Source organism: Calypte anna, chromosome 21, assembly GCF_003957555.1.
Source record: "Calypte anna isolate BGI_N300 chromosome 21, bCalAnn1_v1.p, whole genome shotgun sequence".
NCBI classification, from domain to species: Eukaryota; Metazoa; Chordata; class Aves; order Apodiformes; family Trochilidae; genus Calypte; species Calypte anna.
Genome location: NC_044266.1, coordinates 7,271,784 through 7,287,252, shown reverse-complemented (window position 1 = coordinate 7,287,252; position 15,469 = coordinate 7,271,784). Strand labels below are relative to the sequence as shown.

Here is a 15,469-nt window from a genome sequence, read left to right as displayed (position 1 = left end):
TTCACATACAGAGCCTTTGCCCTGCACTCTATGCATTCAGGTATTGCTGCACTAAATACACCACAGAAAAGCCCCAGACTCCAGGCATGTTTTACATATCATTAACATATTCTGATCTAATTTTGCTCATGTCATCAAAAAACCCAACTATACAGGTAGAAAATTAGACACATAAAAAAAAATTGTATTTGCTAATTCAAAGGCTTCTACATGTCAGCCCTAAAGTGTGCTGAGTAACTGGTTAAAGTGACCCACCAAAACTGGGTATTTTCCAAGCACCCTTTGATTCAGGATGTGTATTTCAATCCCTGCATGTTTCTGCAAGAAGACAGGACATTCCTGCTGCAATAGTTAGAGGAGCAAGCTTTCAGTTGGTAGGTCAGGTCCAGCTGGTCCTACCAAATTTTGCCACATAATAATGTTAAATATCAAGAGCAGAAAATCTGTGTCAATAGTGAAATACTTGAGCTTCCAGTATCTAGTAATTTTTAAAACTGTAAATAACTCCTTCTCTCAGAAGCTAATTCCTCCTTTTTGAGACATCATTTGGTAGATAAATACCCCACAAGCACTTAACCAGCCCAAACCACTTGAATGATTTTGGATATGTTTTTTAAAGAAATGCATAAAATGTAATGTGAAATAACCTATGGTAGCATTTAAAAATTAAGCTATCATATATTACCTTCAAATGTCATTGCTGCTGTTTGGTTTTTTTTTTCTTACTGCATAATCTTTTCCTTTCTTCTAGTAAACTCCTGGTTAGTAAAAAATGTTATGAAAAACTCCATATTCTGTAAGAGAAGGGAGGGGAAAGAGAGAGGAGTCCTTAAAGTTGTGTGGGATCCCCACAGATCTGGAATTCTTCAACCTTAATTTCCATGGATCATCTTCTCACACCAATATAGGAATAGTCTTTAGTTTATAAAATAAGAAGCACTTGTTTTTTCTGGTATAGAATGGCATGGTTGCTTGTTTCAGCTGCTTTCAGGGCCTGTAAAAGCACACAGACAAATTACTGTTAACCCAGATCACACTGGCAGCTCTTTTTGAATCAGTAAGCACTATATAACATAAAAATAGGTTATTTTGCCAAAACAGATGCATTAGCAATTTCCAAAGTGAATCTTGTGACCCTGCTGTAAGGATGATGCTGATTTGAAAAACCTAATTAGCAATTTACTTACGAGTACCTGCCTGACATCTTCCTTACAACAGCAATGATTATTCCTACAAGGATTCCAACTGCAACTATGATTCCAATAATTATTCCAACCAGTGCAACTGTTTCCAGACCACCTGAAAGAGGAAATCAGCAATGTTAGCCTGTTCCTCATGGAGACCACTAATGAGAGATTACTGATAGAACTGATGTTGTGCTGCTGCATCCCACTCCTTGGGGAAAATGTCCTTATCTTGGGACCTAGGTTTGGTAAGTTCAGCAGGCTTGTTGGTACCCTGCAACCCTGAGGGCTGGAGGGCTCCATACAGAGGTGGCTTTGGAGAGAGAAATCAGGTGAAATAGGAACAAGATCAGGAACCAGGTCATGGCTCCTCCCAAACCTTTTATTTAAGAATATCATGGGCCTGGCTAGTGGCTTCTAGAAGGGACATCACCTGGCAGTTAAGTTCTCCCCAGGAAATTTTTACATTCAATACCTTTTTCTGTTTTCTCTGGTTCCCCATTCAGTCCACCTGTAAATCCAGAAAGAGAAGAATTACTTGATTACTCTGCGTTGTGTAGCTTTGCATTCCAATTTATAATGCTATATCCAAGGAAAACTTACCAGGTATATCATAATGGTTTGAAGATTGTGTAATAGTTTGCTTTTTTGATATGAAAAGAGCAAATGAAAAGCTTAAGAGAATTAATGCAGAGTTCTCTGAAATAATAGAAACTAAAAGCTTAAGGAACTAATTGTGATGATACCTATTAGTGAAAGTTAGGTGTGATGCCATAAAGATCCATAAGGATACACCTGGTAAAAATATTTAAGGCAGACATTTTAATTGCTTGAAACTGATTAATGCTGATAAACTTTTGCCTGTCAGTTTATTTGCTGAATTTTTTTTTTTTTTAAGGCTTTCTGTCAGTTTAAAAGTTCCTTAAGTAGTTTTGTGAATGGAATACTGATTGTTGAGGTTCTTCATTTATTTAGACACAGTGCTAAATCTTCATTTGGGTATTGAAAAGCTGGTCTGGAAACAAAAAGTCCTCTTTTCTCATAATGGCTCATCATCTTTACAGTGTTACTCATTAAAGTTACAACCAGTCATCTATACTGACAGAACTGGAATATCAGAGCAAAAGTATGGTGCTTGCTGGCATGCACAAGAGTGAACCAAGAACAATCCTGATCCAAAAGCCTTATAAATCATGTGTCCATTTATTGGAGCTCATGTATTTTTCTGTACTCAGACAGACAAAAGAGGATAGGAACTACACTACATATATAAAGCAGAACATTTTTTTTTTACCATCAGCATTTTCTGTGTTAGCTTCGTAACCAGTAGAATTTGCACTGTCTTCAAGTGGATCAAATGCACTTTCTGTGGTCATCAGTTGTCCAAACTGCAAGAGATTTGTTACATTGTGTAGTCTTGTAGGCAACTACAGGAATTGAGTGGGAAAAGAGGGAAAAGAGAACCTCAGTACATTCCATCTGTGTGTATGAAATAAGCATTTAAACTTTCTGTTCTATCAGGTGCCCTGTGGATGGTTTTTGAGGTATCACCTGTCATCTTTGACCTGTCCTGTGTACAAGGACCAAAATAACCAAAGTAAGCTGATTTGTCTTCCTGGCTAGAAGCTTTCTAGATTGGATGACTTCTCAGTAGGACTACAAAAGGTGTAGGAGGGGAGTGCAGAATAGTCACACCTGCTTTTCTCTGTTTTTACACTGCCTTGTCAGTTTGGTTTCACTGAGGCTGATGGGGAGATACTGACTTACAAGAGGCAAATGGCAGTGATTAAGCAGGTTATGAACACTCTTTGCAGCACAGAAAAACTGCAAAATATATTTTCAACTTTGTCACCTTCAGTCTGATTGCTTGCAAAGCAAGAGCGTTGTGATTAGATTGTTTTTGTTGGATCTCAAGGTTATTTTGTATAATTTATAATGATTATTCAAAACCTATGCCACAATACCAGGAATATGAAATCAGGGTAACCTAAAGGAACCTTTATTTAGGATGATACTCACCAGGGTTGGTGATTCTTCAAATTCTGTGTCGTTTCTTTCTCTGAAATCAATCGTTGCACTTTCTTCTCCTTCTAGAACTGAGCTCGCTGAATACAATATTAGAAAATTAGTTAGGCTTTTGCTTTTATTTCATAGCCATATGCTTGTGCAACTTAGATACCATGTTTAACAAAATGTAGATATTGTAGTGTTAAATCTTCCTTCCCCCTTATGCACACTTATGTTTGCAAAAGTCTTTGGTTTAATTCTGCTATACTTCTGTACAAAGCTGTAGGACAAAGAGCTTAAGCACACATGACTTAACTCTGGTAAAATCTTGAAATGTATTGGTTACCAAATGCTTTGTCCAATAAAAAATTTTTTAAGAAAAGATTCTGTGCCCACCCTGACCCTGTCCTGGGAGGATATGTCTACTCAAGATTTCAAGCTAAACATTAACTTATTTGGTTAAATTACTTCAAGCATCTTCTGTTTTCTAAAATAGTGAAAGCTTTCTCCCATTTTTCAGCTCAGTCCCAGCTTCAACCTTTATTTTTAGAATGATCATTCCTGTTTATGGGTGTAGCTATAGTTTAGAAGATATTCCTACACAAATCTCTTCAGAGATTGTTGTGTATGGATTGGTTTACCTTGTAACCCCACTCAGAACTGAAAGAACATCCTTTATTCAGTATTTGCAAAATAAGCAGAGGTGAAGAAAGCCAGTTAACCAGAGGAAAAACCCCAAGTAGAAAGTGAAATAAGTGTTGTATCTTAACAACAAGCAGCTTATTCAGAAAAGCTGCTTATTATACTCTTGGCATGGCAGTAGCTTTCAGCCCTGAAGAATTACCTGAGAGTGAAGGCAGGAAAGAGTGTCATAGAACAAAAATGTAGAGTGAGTGAATAACACAAAGGAACATGAAATAATTATTCTTTGTATGATAAACTTATTGCAGATTCTTGGCAACGAGTAACTTACGGAAAATCTATTTCAGTGCATTTGCCCTCTGTGTACACTGATTGACAAAAGAAGGTGGCCCAGATTAATCTTGACTAATTTTAGGTTCTAAATAAAGATGCCTAAATAAGGTGTCTGCTTGCCCTTATCTTCTTTTATCATCTGACTTAATAGCTCTAGAAGGTAATTCAACTCACCTGAGATTTGGGTCATCCTGGTAGTGCTGCCTTTCCTTGCCTGTAAAGGAAAACTATTGGCTCTCCTAATAGCTTCTAAAGCTCAAGGATTGAACTGATTTCTGTAAATGTAAAGGTCTTGTTCCAGCCCTGCCCAGTCTGCATAACACTGCATTCCAGCTGAGCTCCTGGATTTGCTGGGGAATAGTCCCTGTGCTGTGCTTCATGGTTTGTTTTTTTGGACAGTCACTGGAACTGGGCTGAGCAGTAGTTAAACAGACACTACTGAGCTGTCACCAGGAGACTGGGAGGCATTGCTTTGGTGGGAAGGATTATTTGGTGCTAGAGAACCTTTTTCAGAGAAAGTTATAATAAAGTTTTAAAAAAATTTTGATTTAAATTGAGAGAAACTGCAGGACTTGAAACTTCTTTCCCTGTGCCCAATACAAGGCATACAGACCACTGACATCAAAGAGAATGTAGCTGGGATGTCAGGGGTATGTGCTTTAGTCATTTGTTGGTTTCATCTGATCTGGGCCAAATGTTGCAAAAGCCATCAGGTTAAGCAGTGTTTCTGCATATGTTCTTAATATTATCTTAGAGGAGACTGTAAATAAAAACAGTGCCTCACAGTGCTGTGATTGTCTCCAAGTAGCACTGTGGCCTCTTCTGCTTGCAGCTATAGGTTGCTGCAGATGTGAATTAATCATTGCATCTCTTTCTGCCAAAGTTCCAGCTGGGTGTGCTTCAAGTTCAAAGTCCCCAGCTGCTATCAGGCTGCAGCTTCTCACACCAGGAGAAAATATGATGTCTTTAAAAATTTAATACTGCTGTGGAAACATCCCATGGTTAAGCATCCCGTGCCCCACTCAGGGGAAGATAACTCACAACTCATTCTCATGCATGGAGTGACAGTTTACTAGAGAAGCCTCTCAGCCCTGCTTTCAAAGCACAGTGGTTCTGTTGGAAAGGAGAGCCAGTTGTAAAACTGTTGTCTGTTAGCATTTCTTTCAGGTATCTCGAAACCAAACAAAGATACTTCTGAAGATGAAAAATGCAGTAGGGTCTTGTTTCCTTCCCAGCAACCTGAATAAACCCAGACATGAGTGGGCAAAAGCAATGGCAAGCCTATATTGTAGCTTAGTCCTTGAAACAGGAAGCACTCAAAATGGAATGAGTTTCCATCTCTGATAAGAGACCAGTAGGTGTAAATTGCTAACCCTAAATTATTCCTTTTAGCAAGAGCTAAAATAATCTTTATTGCTCATTGCCCCTCTACTATTTGAAAAAAGAGCTTCAGTTATTTGTAACAGCTAAAAAAATTTAACTAGCTGGTTAACTGTTGAGCAAAGTTTTTCTTTTAAAATGCACGTTGATTTTTCTGTATTGTTCAAAATCATATTTTATCCTATCCAGCTGTGCTCGATGCTTTGTGAGATGCTCTCCTTGAAAAACAAGGGAGAGAATTCAGGGTGAGAGATCATTTAGGAGATACCACTCTTCTGCATAAGATATTACTGAGCTACCAGTCTGGGGGTTGACTGCAGAATCTGCTTCCTGGGCTGTTACAAACCAAGTGGGGTGTTTGAAGGACTGTGTGTGTCTGTGTTTGCCATCCTGCTTTGTCTGCATTTTACTCATCAGTGCTTAGTCCAGTTTTATTATATGGCTTTGCTTTATATAATGAAGGAAGCTGGATGACAAAACACTGAACTTTGGAAAGCATCTGCCTGTTTAAAAAATGGTTGTGATGCACAAGGAAGGATTTAGCTCAGACATATTTTAGAGTTTGAGTGGCTTCGTCCAGGTATTCCATGTAGCTCCTGATGAGAATGTTTCACTGAATTGTCAGAAACACTTCCTCTGGTCACCACACCCTACTACAGATGGTTTCTATTGCTGCTGCTGGCTTCGCTAAAGGAACAAAGCCAGGGTTTAAATCTACAGTGCCAAGTGGCAAAGAATCACTTGGCTGTTTCTAAAGTAAATCACATGTCTTCCAAGTGTTATGATATTCTACATTGCCCATATATAGGATTCCCACAGAATAGCAAAACAAAGTATATTTTCACTAGGCAGAAAACTAACTTCTTCAAGTCCTTGCTATGTGCATATGACCCAGAACCAACTTTATGAAACAAAGCCACAAGAGGAAAAAGGTAGTAACTTCACTAAGCTTTTTTTTTCTGCATAATAAAATCAGCCACAGAGCTGTGGACATTAGGAAGGAAGCATTTCACTCCATTATGGGATATTCCTTGCAGAGCTAGAGATCAGTCTTCTGAGGTTTATGCTTTTAATAATGTTGCTGTGCCAATGTCTGATTTCATGTCTGGTAAGTACACTCTCCTCAGAGTTGTTCTCCCATGAGTGTGGGATAAATCCATTTTCTTATTGATGATGTTTCCTGCCCCATGGCACTGTGGCAGCTCTTTGCAATCTTCCTAGAAATTCCTTGCTTGCTCTGAGAAACTTATTTGACTGGGGCAACAGGATTGGAGTTGTGATGAAGGTATAAGTGTCTTTTCCATCATTCTGTAAGTGGCACCTAAAAGTGCAGCATGACAGTGTTTATCACTCCATGGCTGACAAGGAATGAGCACTGGAGCTCAGACAAGGAGAACAGTACAAAATCTAATGAACCGAATTAGAAGATTTTATGGGATGTGCAGTAGAAAGCAGACAATCTGTGTATAACTGGGATATGTAAATGCAGACAAAAGGAATTAACAAATGACCTCTAATTCAGTAATAAACGAATCTTTTCCCTGAATCACTTCCTCCCCAACACTCTGTGGCTGTAGCAATGTGCCCTTTCACAGCTGCTTTGATGGAGGTTACTGACCCCTTGTATCTGCCAGCAGAACTGTGTGCATGATCATTTTTTAACTCATGCCTTTAAAATAATGCATGCTAAACACCACCAGGAAACTGGTTAGGCTTCAGTTTTGTTCACACAATAGCTTTTGGCTTGCTGCCTTATATTGCTACACAGCAAGCAAGATCCATTCAAGTATGTTTAGTCTGAATTTCATGCTAATAACATACTAGCTAATATTCGGGTGGGTTTCATGCTCATAAAATCATTTCAATATACATTTGGAGTTAAGTTTGTCCCTTCCAAAGATTTAGCAGCAGCTCATATTTAAGCCATCCTAAGAGCATGTGTCTGCCTGAAATGGTGTGCACACAGAAACTGTACACTCATAAGGGTTTATTCTGTTGCAATTTATGCTAGATGTTGTAGTGTTTGTAATCAACACAGATGGAAAAACATGAGGAAGTCATAAAGCACATGAGAATATGCACAGCATCAGTTTTTATCTTTCAAGAGACTCTGGCCGGGCTTCTGAGACTGTGTTGGAAATAAATGGGAAATTTATCTTATTTTTTTCATTTGCTTCTCTTTAAAACATCCCAAAATACCTATACTCCCAATTCTTTATATTTTTCTGTAGCAATTTGTGCAGCACACAGCTTTACGAGCTTTGCTGCTGCATTATTTCAAAGTGAGAGTATGGTGTGTGCAGGCACAAATCAGAGGAGGCCCTTGCAGAGGCTCTCTGTCTGCAGCATGGATCTGGGATGCAGGGAATAGGAGGACCTGGGCACCATTTGGGTTCCATCCTCCAGTCCCTGGCTGCATCCAGAAAAAAGCAAACAAACCAACAAAACAAACATGCAATTGAGAGAGAGCATATGTCAGAGCTGGGCAAACAGTAGTCATTTCTGTGGTACACATGTATGCATGGCTTGCCTCAAATGACAAGGAGGAAACACTGCATGCTTCTGTCAGAGCCCAACAGCTGTGGGCTAGCCTTCTTTTACTGGTTTTTCTTAAGATCTATTAAGGTGCTCTTTGATTTCTCTAGGTTCTCAGCTGCTTATTTTTGCAGATGATTTACAGATACTAGGTCAAGGGTAAATTCCTGGGCTCAGTGGAAACTGTTGAGTTACAGGAGCCCCTGCCCTCCCGGTTCGCAGTTTTCAGCATGCAGCCCAAGGTAAAGAAAGGTCCACCTGAGAGCTTTTAAACACAACTATTTCCTTTGCTTACTCAGATTTGATAACTAACTTTTGGGATACATACGGGCAAATCCTGCTTTCTCTATGAAGAGGAGAAAGCAAATACTATCTGTTCTCTGCTGGTCTTTTACTAAGACACTACAAAATAAAGACTGCTAATTTCAGACCCACTAACTGAGATCCAGTAAGTTATTCTTCTCCATTTTTGTGATAATTAAGTCTCAGGTATTGGACAGGTAGAGCTAGATGCATATCATGTTAATAGAGTTTACAAAAGAGGCATATATATGTGCAAGTGCACTCATGATGAAGCCAGATGCAGAGTAAAAGGTTTTGTCATGCTTATTTTCAGAAAACTGGCTCCCTTTTGGAGTGCCATGTGACTCTTTTTATTTGCTACCAGCAGTTACAGAATTTGATTTTCAGATGAGTTTAGAGGTGCCTGATTTTAATTTTTACTTTTGCCACTGAACTGGCAGCAGAGGTTGGGTAAACCATGAGACATCTGAAGAAGTATTTTATTGTCATTTTGTCAATTTTGGGTTTTGTGTTTTTGAAAAATACTGGAGACTTTTTCTTTGTGATTGACTGTAAACTTCAATTTCCTCTACTACATATCAGCAATTTTCATCTGAATTATGTTGTCCGTGTGTTTAGTTTCAGCTCGAAACAACTGTGAGGTAATATGACCTAATAAAAACCTGTTTAATTTGGAGACTTGCATAAGGAGTTATAATCTAGCATTTGCCTCTTGGTGATACAGCTCAAGTGAGGTGTGGTAACTTGTTTAACAGTCATGTTAATTTTTGTTCATGTTATGTGACAGCCCACAGAGTAAAATCCTTCTCTGCAATGGTACTTGTACCATGAGAAAGCTTTCAAATTAGGAGCTGTGTTGCTTCTTCAAGGCACTCATTTGAATGCTTGTGCTTTTAGTTGTTTAATGCTGTGCCCCCCAAAAATTTAGACTAACTTCCATTTGGACTCATTTGGTCTGATCCTTGGTGCAAAGGTTTGCCTGAGTTTTTATATGCTGAACAGCATTACAAAAGGACAAAAATGTAGCTGCTAATCATTCAGTAGGAAATTCTTTAGTCTAAAAATTCATCAGCTTTTGTAGTGCTCAGGACTGTCCTTGGTTGCAAGACAAAATATTTGGTTGTTTCTGTCAGGATTTGGATAACACAGAGCATGAGTGAATGTGTTTTAAGTACAGTGATGCAAGATTTGTTACTAGGCTTCCTTCCTGTATTTTTGCTAATTTCTGCACTTTTTTATTTGGAAGCTCACATATGAATAGTGAAGTGAATGAAGTTAATTCTCCATCTTCACTCAGTGCAGTCACAGATTGCTGAAGGTAGCATTATCATTTTAAGTCTGTTCTAAGTTGCAATTGCTGACTGTTATCAGCAAATAGCAGTGATACACATGCTAAATATTTGGGACTTTCTTATCTTGTATATGGAGTTTATTTCCTGGTATATCCTTTGGAAGATGTCCTAAATGATCAGAACAAAAAGCCTTAAATACTGTAAACTATGTTCTAGATCCAGCTGTGGAGTTCAGTGCAGACTATAATAATAAAACAGGTAGAATCTTGCAAGCAGGAAATAGTTGGCATTTTTCTGGCCCATAGGGTTTCAACCTGATTGTTGCTGGACTCTTTTCAAGAGATTTGCTTCAATTCACCCAAAAACCTTAAGATGAAAGGTGCTTTTTCCTGCCATTCTAATATCCCAGAAACTGCTGTAGGTAATTCTATAGAACTGTGGTGGGTTTACCCCATTTTTAATGTCTTTAAACTTTGGTACTTTTAATATTGATGCTTTTTAAGGATAAGCTATCTGGATGAGCCATAAAGGCTTGTCCAACAGAAAGCTTAGAAAGCAAAATTTAGCATTTGCCTATTGTCTGCTGAGGTTAGACTTTGTTAGTTTGAAGCATAACTTCAAACTTGCAGTCTCATATTCTGACATTCAGAACCTCAGGAATTCCAGTAAGAAATTTCAAGCCAACATCTGCACATACTGTGTATGGCAGCTCTGTTACAGCCAGCTGAACGATACTGGTTGTCACCAGGCAAAAAAACCAGGTCAGACCCTCCAGTTACAGTCCCAAGATCCAATCAGACAAGCAGATTTATGTTCTGGAAGACCAGTGGGTTGAATTTTAGGTTTTTTTTCAGAGCTTTGTGCTTGGAGCTTGTTTTGTAGTAACAGTAGCTGTATTTCACCATCACAGGCATGCTTTGTGCATACCTTATGCTTCAGACACACTGCCTGGTGGCCAAGTCATTCATAACGAGTGAAATAGTACACAAAGTCTGAATTTGATTATGAAGTTTCTGAAAATTTCTGCTCAGGGACTGGGTGTTAATTTATCACTCTTCTTTAGTGGTAAAAAAATTTATACTTGTTTTACTTAAAAGTTAATTTTGTGGGGTTTTTATTATAAAATTAAGAAGAAATAAATTGCCAAATAAACTTTTCCTGAGTAGATACAGAAAGGTTTTCAAATTTGACTTGGGTAATAGCTCTTCCTGCTTAACTTCCCTCACTTGCCTGCATTGCTTAGGGCTAAGTTAGTATTAACAAAAAATAAAGCTCAAATTCTAACCTGTTGCAATGACTGTAAGAACAGAAGCTAAACTGCTGAATGCTAAGATTTAAAAGTTACTTTCATAGTTTTACCACCTAAATGTCAGTTACAGCTAAATTATTGCTTGCAGTCTCCTTTGCATCTATGTGTGAAACATTTCCAAGGGCTGCTGAAGAAATGTCTTCCCTGACTGCTTGTACTGTTCTTCTCTTACACAGACACAGTGAAAAGTCTTTTCTAATAGAGCAGAGCTCAACCCACCTGAAAATTTTGTCTCTTTCCTGATTAAAGCCATAGTAAAGGCTGAGTAGTAGCTTAGGAATTCAACGGAGTTTTATAAGCAGGACAGAGCAGCTCTGTTGCCCATTATTAAACACACAAACTCTTAAACTACAGGAAATAACTGGAAATAACTCTAACTAAAGTTTCTTACCTTCTTCAGCAAGTGTTATGAAAGGCATGCTCCCTAGAATGAAGATGAAGAATTGAACTTTAATAAACATCTTCGTTCTGCTTAGAGAACAGCTTCCCAGTCCTGAGACGAGATAGATCAATTCTTTTTAGAGGCAGGGGAGAATTGAGATCACAAGAAGAAATCCCTGCAAAAAATACTGTGGTATTCCAAATATTCCTTTAACTGCTGCAGTCTGAAGGGGGAAGGTTTTCACAGATAACTGTACAGCTAAAGAAGACTGATTGGAATTATTTTCTTTAGCCAAGGGGTGGGAGCATGCCTTAGGTGGTCCTCAAAGAAGAGGCAGGCCCGCCCTCTGCACTCTGTTTGGTCAGTGGTAAAATTATGATCTCAGCCCAGGTTTAAAGTTACAGGAGCTGTTGTGGCTTCCAGAAGACTTTTATTTAGCAAAGGGGGAATGGGTATTAGGTGAGGTGTTCAGGGAGTTCCCTCCCTTCTGCAAACTGCCCTTAAAAATATTTAAGGAACAACACAAAGGACATTTTTCTTGTTATTTCTAGCAGTGAACTGATGTTTTTTTAATTTCTAAGTGAGCCCCCATGTTTATCTGAGCAAGTGTGGTAGTCAGTGTGCATTTAAGGATACTGAAATAGTTTTAGGATAGGTTATTTAATTCTGCTGTAAATAGTGTCTGAATTTTTCTGCATGTCCAAGTCCCTCAGCTTGTGTCCTCAAGTGACACCCTAGCTTTTAACATTTATCTCTGCCCACAGGCTTGCTGGCATCAGAGTGCTAATACTGCCCTACAGAGACAGGATTTTTCATAAGCAACTATTAGTAGTACAGCTGTACAACACTGCACAAGACTAGTTTCTTTTCTATCTGTTTGCAAGACCAGCTTACCATCTACCAGCATCTGTAACAGATACCCTCTGGTTTTATCTTTTTTTTTTTTTTTTTTTTAAAAAAAGGCCAGTGTGACTCGAGTATTTTGCTCAGTGAATGAGTCAGAGCCCTCATTAAGACCCCACAACACTCTTATAAAGAAGCAAAGTGAGTCTATATGGAAGCAGACATACTCTGATGGGAAGAAGGCTGCAGATAAGGAATGCAACACCTGCCAGAGGGCTTTGCTTTTGAAAGTGATAGATGCCAAAGGAATTTAAAAGCTCTAGATACAAATTATGCTGCTGTATTTGTGGATTTTGTATTAAAGACCAGTAGGAGAGTAGGATGAAAACAGTTAATGCTAGTGCAAAGAAACGACAGACAGCATTGGCTTATTGTCTTTAGAAAACCAGTAAAATAGATATTCCAGACACTGACTTTCAGCATGTCTGGAATCTAAAAATCTGTTATTAGTTATTCCTCAATAATGCTATGTCAAACTTATTTTAAACCAGTGTTTTCTTATTGGGAAATGCCACTTGTGAAACTGACATTTGCTTGGGGAGTGTGTCTGCTTTAATGAAACTTTGAAAAAGTGAAACAATTCCTTACCTTATTGGAATGAGTTCTCGATTTTCAGCAGAGAAAAATTACTGTAGTACACTATGAAAGACAAACTGGAGCAAACAAGGACTTTATAATGTTAACAAACTCTCACCAGGAACAAAAAGAAGGTATTTCTAGAATTAATTTTCTGTAAAGTTACTCTGAAGGCCTTTCATTTTTGTGTTTATTCATATAAACAAACTTGTGTTTAGAAATAAGCCTTTCTAAAGGAAGATAAGCTATTTGCTGAATTTCTTCCTTTAAACTGTACTGTGTTCTGGGTGTAGAACTGGAGCTCTTGAGCTTCCAGGAGTTGGAGATGTGAGGGTTCCAGTGGCTACTTCAACACTTGGACATTTTTATTATTCTTACAAATAATGAATAGGTTCTCCTATACCATACTTTTTCTCCTGCTCTGGCCTCTTCTTTAAAAACATTTGCTAAATTTATCAAACTATAAAGAATTTGATGTAATCAGCTTCTATCACAGAATCAAAGTGTAGCAAAGGAAATGAAATTTGCCTAGAGATAAAAAACAAGTTAGTGAAAAAGCTAGGAACATCTTTCTACTTGTCATCACGGGATGAAATTGATCCTTAAAGACAACCATGACAGGAACTTGCCTTCTAGTGAGAAAGCATTTTGCTGAGTAAGTAGATTAAGGCTGGGAAGCATTGCTGAGCCCCCTGATTTAAAATATCAACAAAATTCTTTCAGAATTCTCAATATACTATTGGAAGAGTGTAGAGAGCCAGAAAGAGATAAGGGAGCAGCTTTCTTCTGACCACTACTAAGTTGTTTTTAATGAAACTGTAGTTCACTGTATTATAATTGTGTTGAGCCAATAGGTTTTGTGAAAATAAGGGAGTTATCCTGAAGTTCTGATTTAACTATCTGCCTTTAAAGCAGCACTTAATTACGTGGTCTGTTTCAAAACAAAGTAAGGACATAACTATATGTGTGTCTGCTGACTGGCAGTGGATTCATGGATGTGCTCAAATGATCTAATGAAATTAAATTTAAGTCCCCACAGGGGTGTTGTCATTTGGGTTTTGTTTTTGGTTTTGTTTTTTTTTCTGGATGTGTTATGACAATTCCCACAAATTGCCAGGATATGAGTGCATGGGTCACTTTTTTTTGTCAGGCAGCTCTGTTTTTTTAATTACACTGTTTTAAGGGAGGAGGTGGAAAGGGTCTAGAGTACAAGCAGCCCTTATGTTTTTATTTCATAATCTGTTCTTTCCACCTGACCATTGCAGTCATTCAGCCTGGTGAGAGGCTTCAGCTGTCTCTAGTTCAATAAGTGCTAAGAATGAAACGTAGCTGAGGAGTAGAAAAATAGTGACTGTATCCTGCAAAGTGTTATGCACCAGTGGCAGAGGTGGTGTGGGATGATGTGTTTCCCCCTGGATCAGTCAGTGTTGCAATGTGAACCCAGGGGGGCTGAAGTCAATTGGAGTCTATATGCAAGTTAATTGTACTTAATCTCAGATGACAACAAAATTACCATTTTCCTGAAGTATCTCAAACATTTTTCTGTTTCCACTATCTCTGTTTTAGAGAGAAGAAAAATTACAAAATTTTATATATATGTATCTCAAGGTGCAAGGGGCACATTAATGAAATTGATATTTGATTTTTTAAATCTTTCATTATTTAAGAAACTCTTTGAAGACACCTGTGCCTTGTAGGACTGATGTTCAGGATTGCCAAGGATGCAGAGCTCCTCTAAATCATATGAGCCTGTGTACATTTGTCCCTTCTGCAAACTGAGGCTCTCATCTCTCAGACTGGAGAGAAGATAGTTTCTGCAGTTTTGAGTTACATATCAAAAGAAGCCAAACATTAGGTATGAGAAAAGCAACTCATGAATTGAATTTGCTTTCTATTTCCACTTCCAGGATTTGTTTGGCAAACGTTCTCGTGACTTTCACAATGTTTTATAAGACTGAATCTGTTATGTAAAAGATTGAAAAATTCAGATGGGCAATTCTCTACATGGGATTTGCTGAGAGATAACTTCACAGGAAAGCAAAGTTACCTTGTTGAAAACAGGTAATTGAAAAATTGTAGTTAACTTTCTGAGACTCCTCTTTCAAGTACTAGAACACTTCCTCAGACTGAATTGGGTGTTTTTATATCTCAGTACCTGCCAAAGGGGGTGGGTTTGGCTGCAAAGGGAAAACAGGAAATGGCTTGAAAATTAATAAAGCTTGCAGTAATCAGTTTTTATGCTTCTGACCAAATATTGCAGGGCCCACAGCTGCCCTAGGGGTCCAGAAACAGGAAATATGGCAACAGAGACAGTATCCCTTTAGTTACAAAGGATGTCATCACACTGAATGCTTGATTCACAGTTTTTGAGTGTATTTTTAGTGAAATAGAAGAAAAGGAAATAAGATTATTAAATCGGAAAACTGCAATAATTTTTGAATTTGATCTTAAGCTGGAATAGAACTGATTTATTGGTCAGTTTTAAAGATGGGGTTAGATTTTCAGCTGGTATAACTTAGTTTCACCAAAATCAATCTATACCAGTGTTCACAATCCATAGGGTGTAGAGGCAACCTAAAATATTTTGTGATAAATGGGCACCCACTGAGCCAGTGCCTCTGGG

General features: G+C 38.2%; 2 protein-coding genes across 3 annotated transcripts in view; one reads left to right on the top strand and one right to left on the bottom strand.

Moving 5' to 3' along the window:
• LRRC38 (leucine rich repeat containing 38) overlaps window positions 1-15,469 on the top strand; it is a 50,746-nt gene that overhangs the window by 10,249 nt on the left and 25,028 nt on the right. The gene's annotated exons all lie outside the window — the stretch shown is intronic.
• On the bottom strand, window positions 1,184-11,595 carry PDPN (podoplanin). The gene is made up of 5 exons (XM_008491190.2): window positions 11,377-11,595; window positions 3,204-3,289; window positions 2,479-2,611; window positions 1,660-1,695; window positions 1,184-1,299 (listed from the first exon to the last, which is right to left on the bottom strand). The coding sequence occupies exons 1-5, from the start codon at window positions 11,444-11,446 to the stop codon at window positions 1,184-1,186; spliced, it is 441 nt and encodes a 146-aa protein (XP_008489412.1). The 5' UTR covers window positions 11,447-11,595.

Coding starts and splice junctions, on each gene's coding strand:
- PDPN (XM_008491190.2), bottom strand. CDS start 11,446: ATGTTTATTAAAGTTCAATTCTTCATCTTCATTCTAGGGAGCATGCCT. Junction 3,290..11,376: donor CATAACACTTGCTGAAGAAG/GTAAGAAACTTT, acceptor TATTGTATTCAG/CGAGCTCAGTTCTAGAAGGA. Junction 1,696..2,478: donor TAACACAGAAAATGCTGATG/GTAAAAAAAAAA, acceptor CTGGATTTACAG/GTGGACTGAATGGGGAACCA.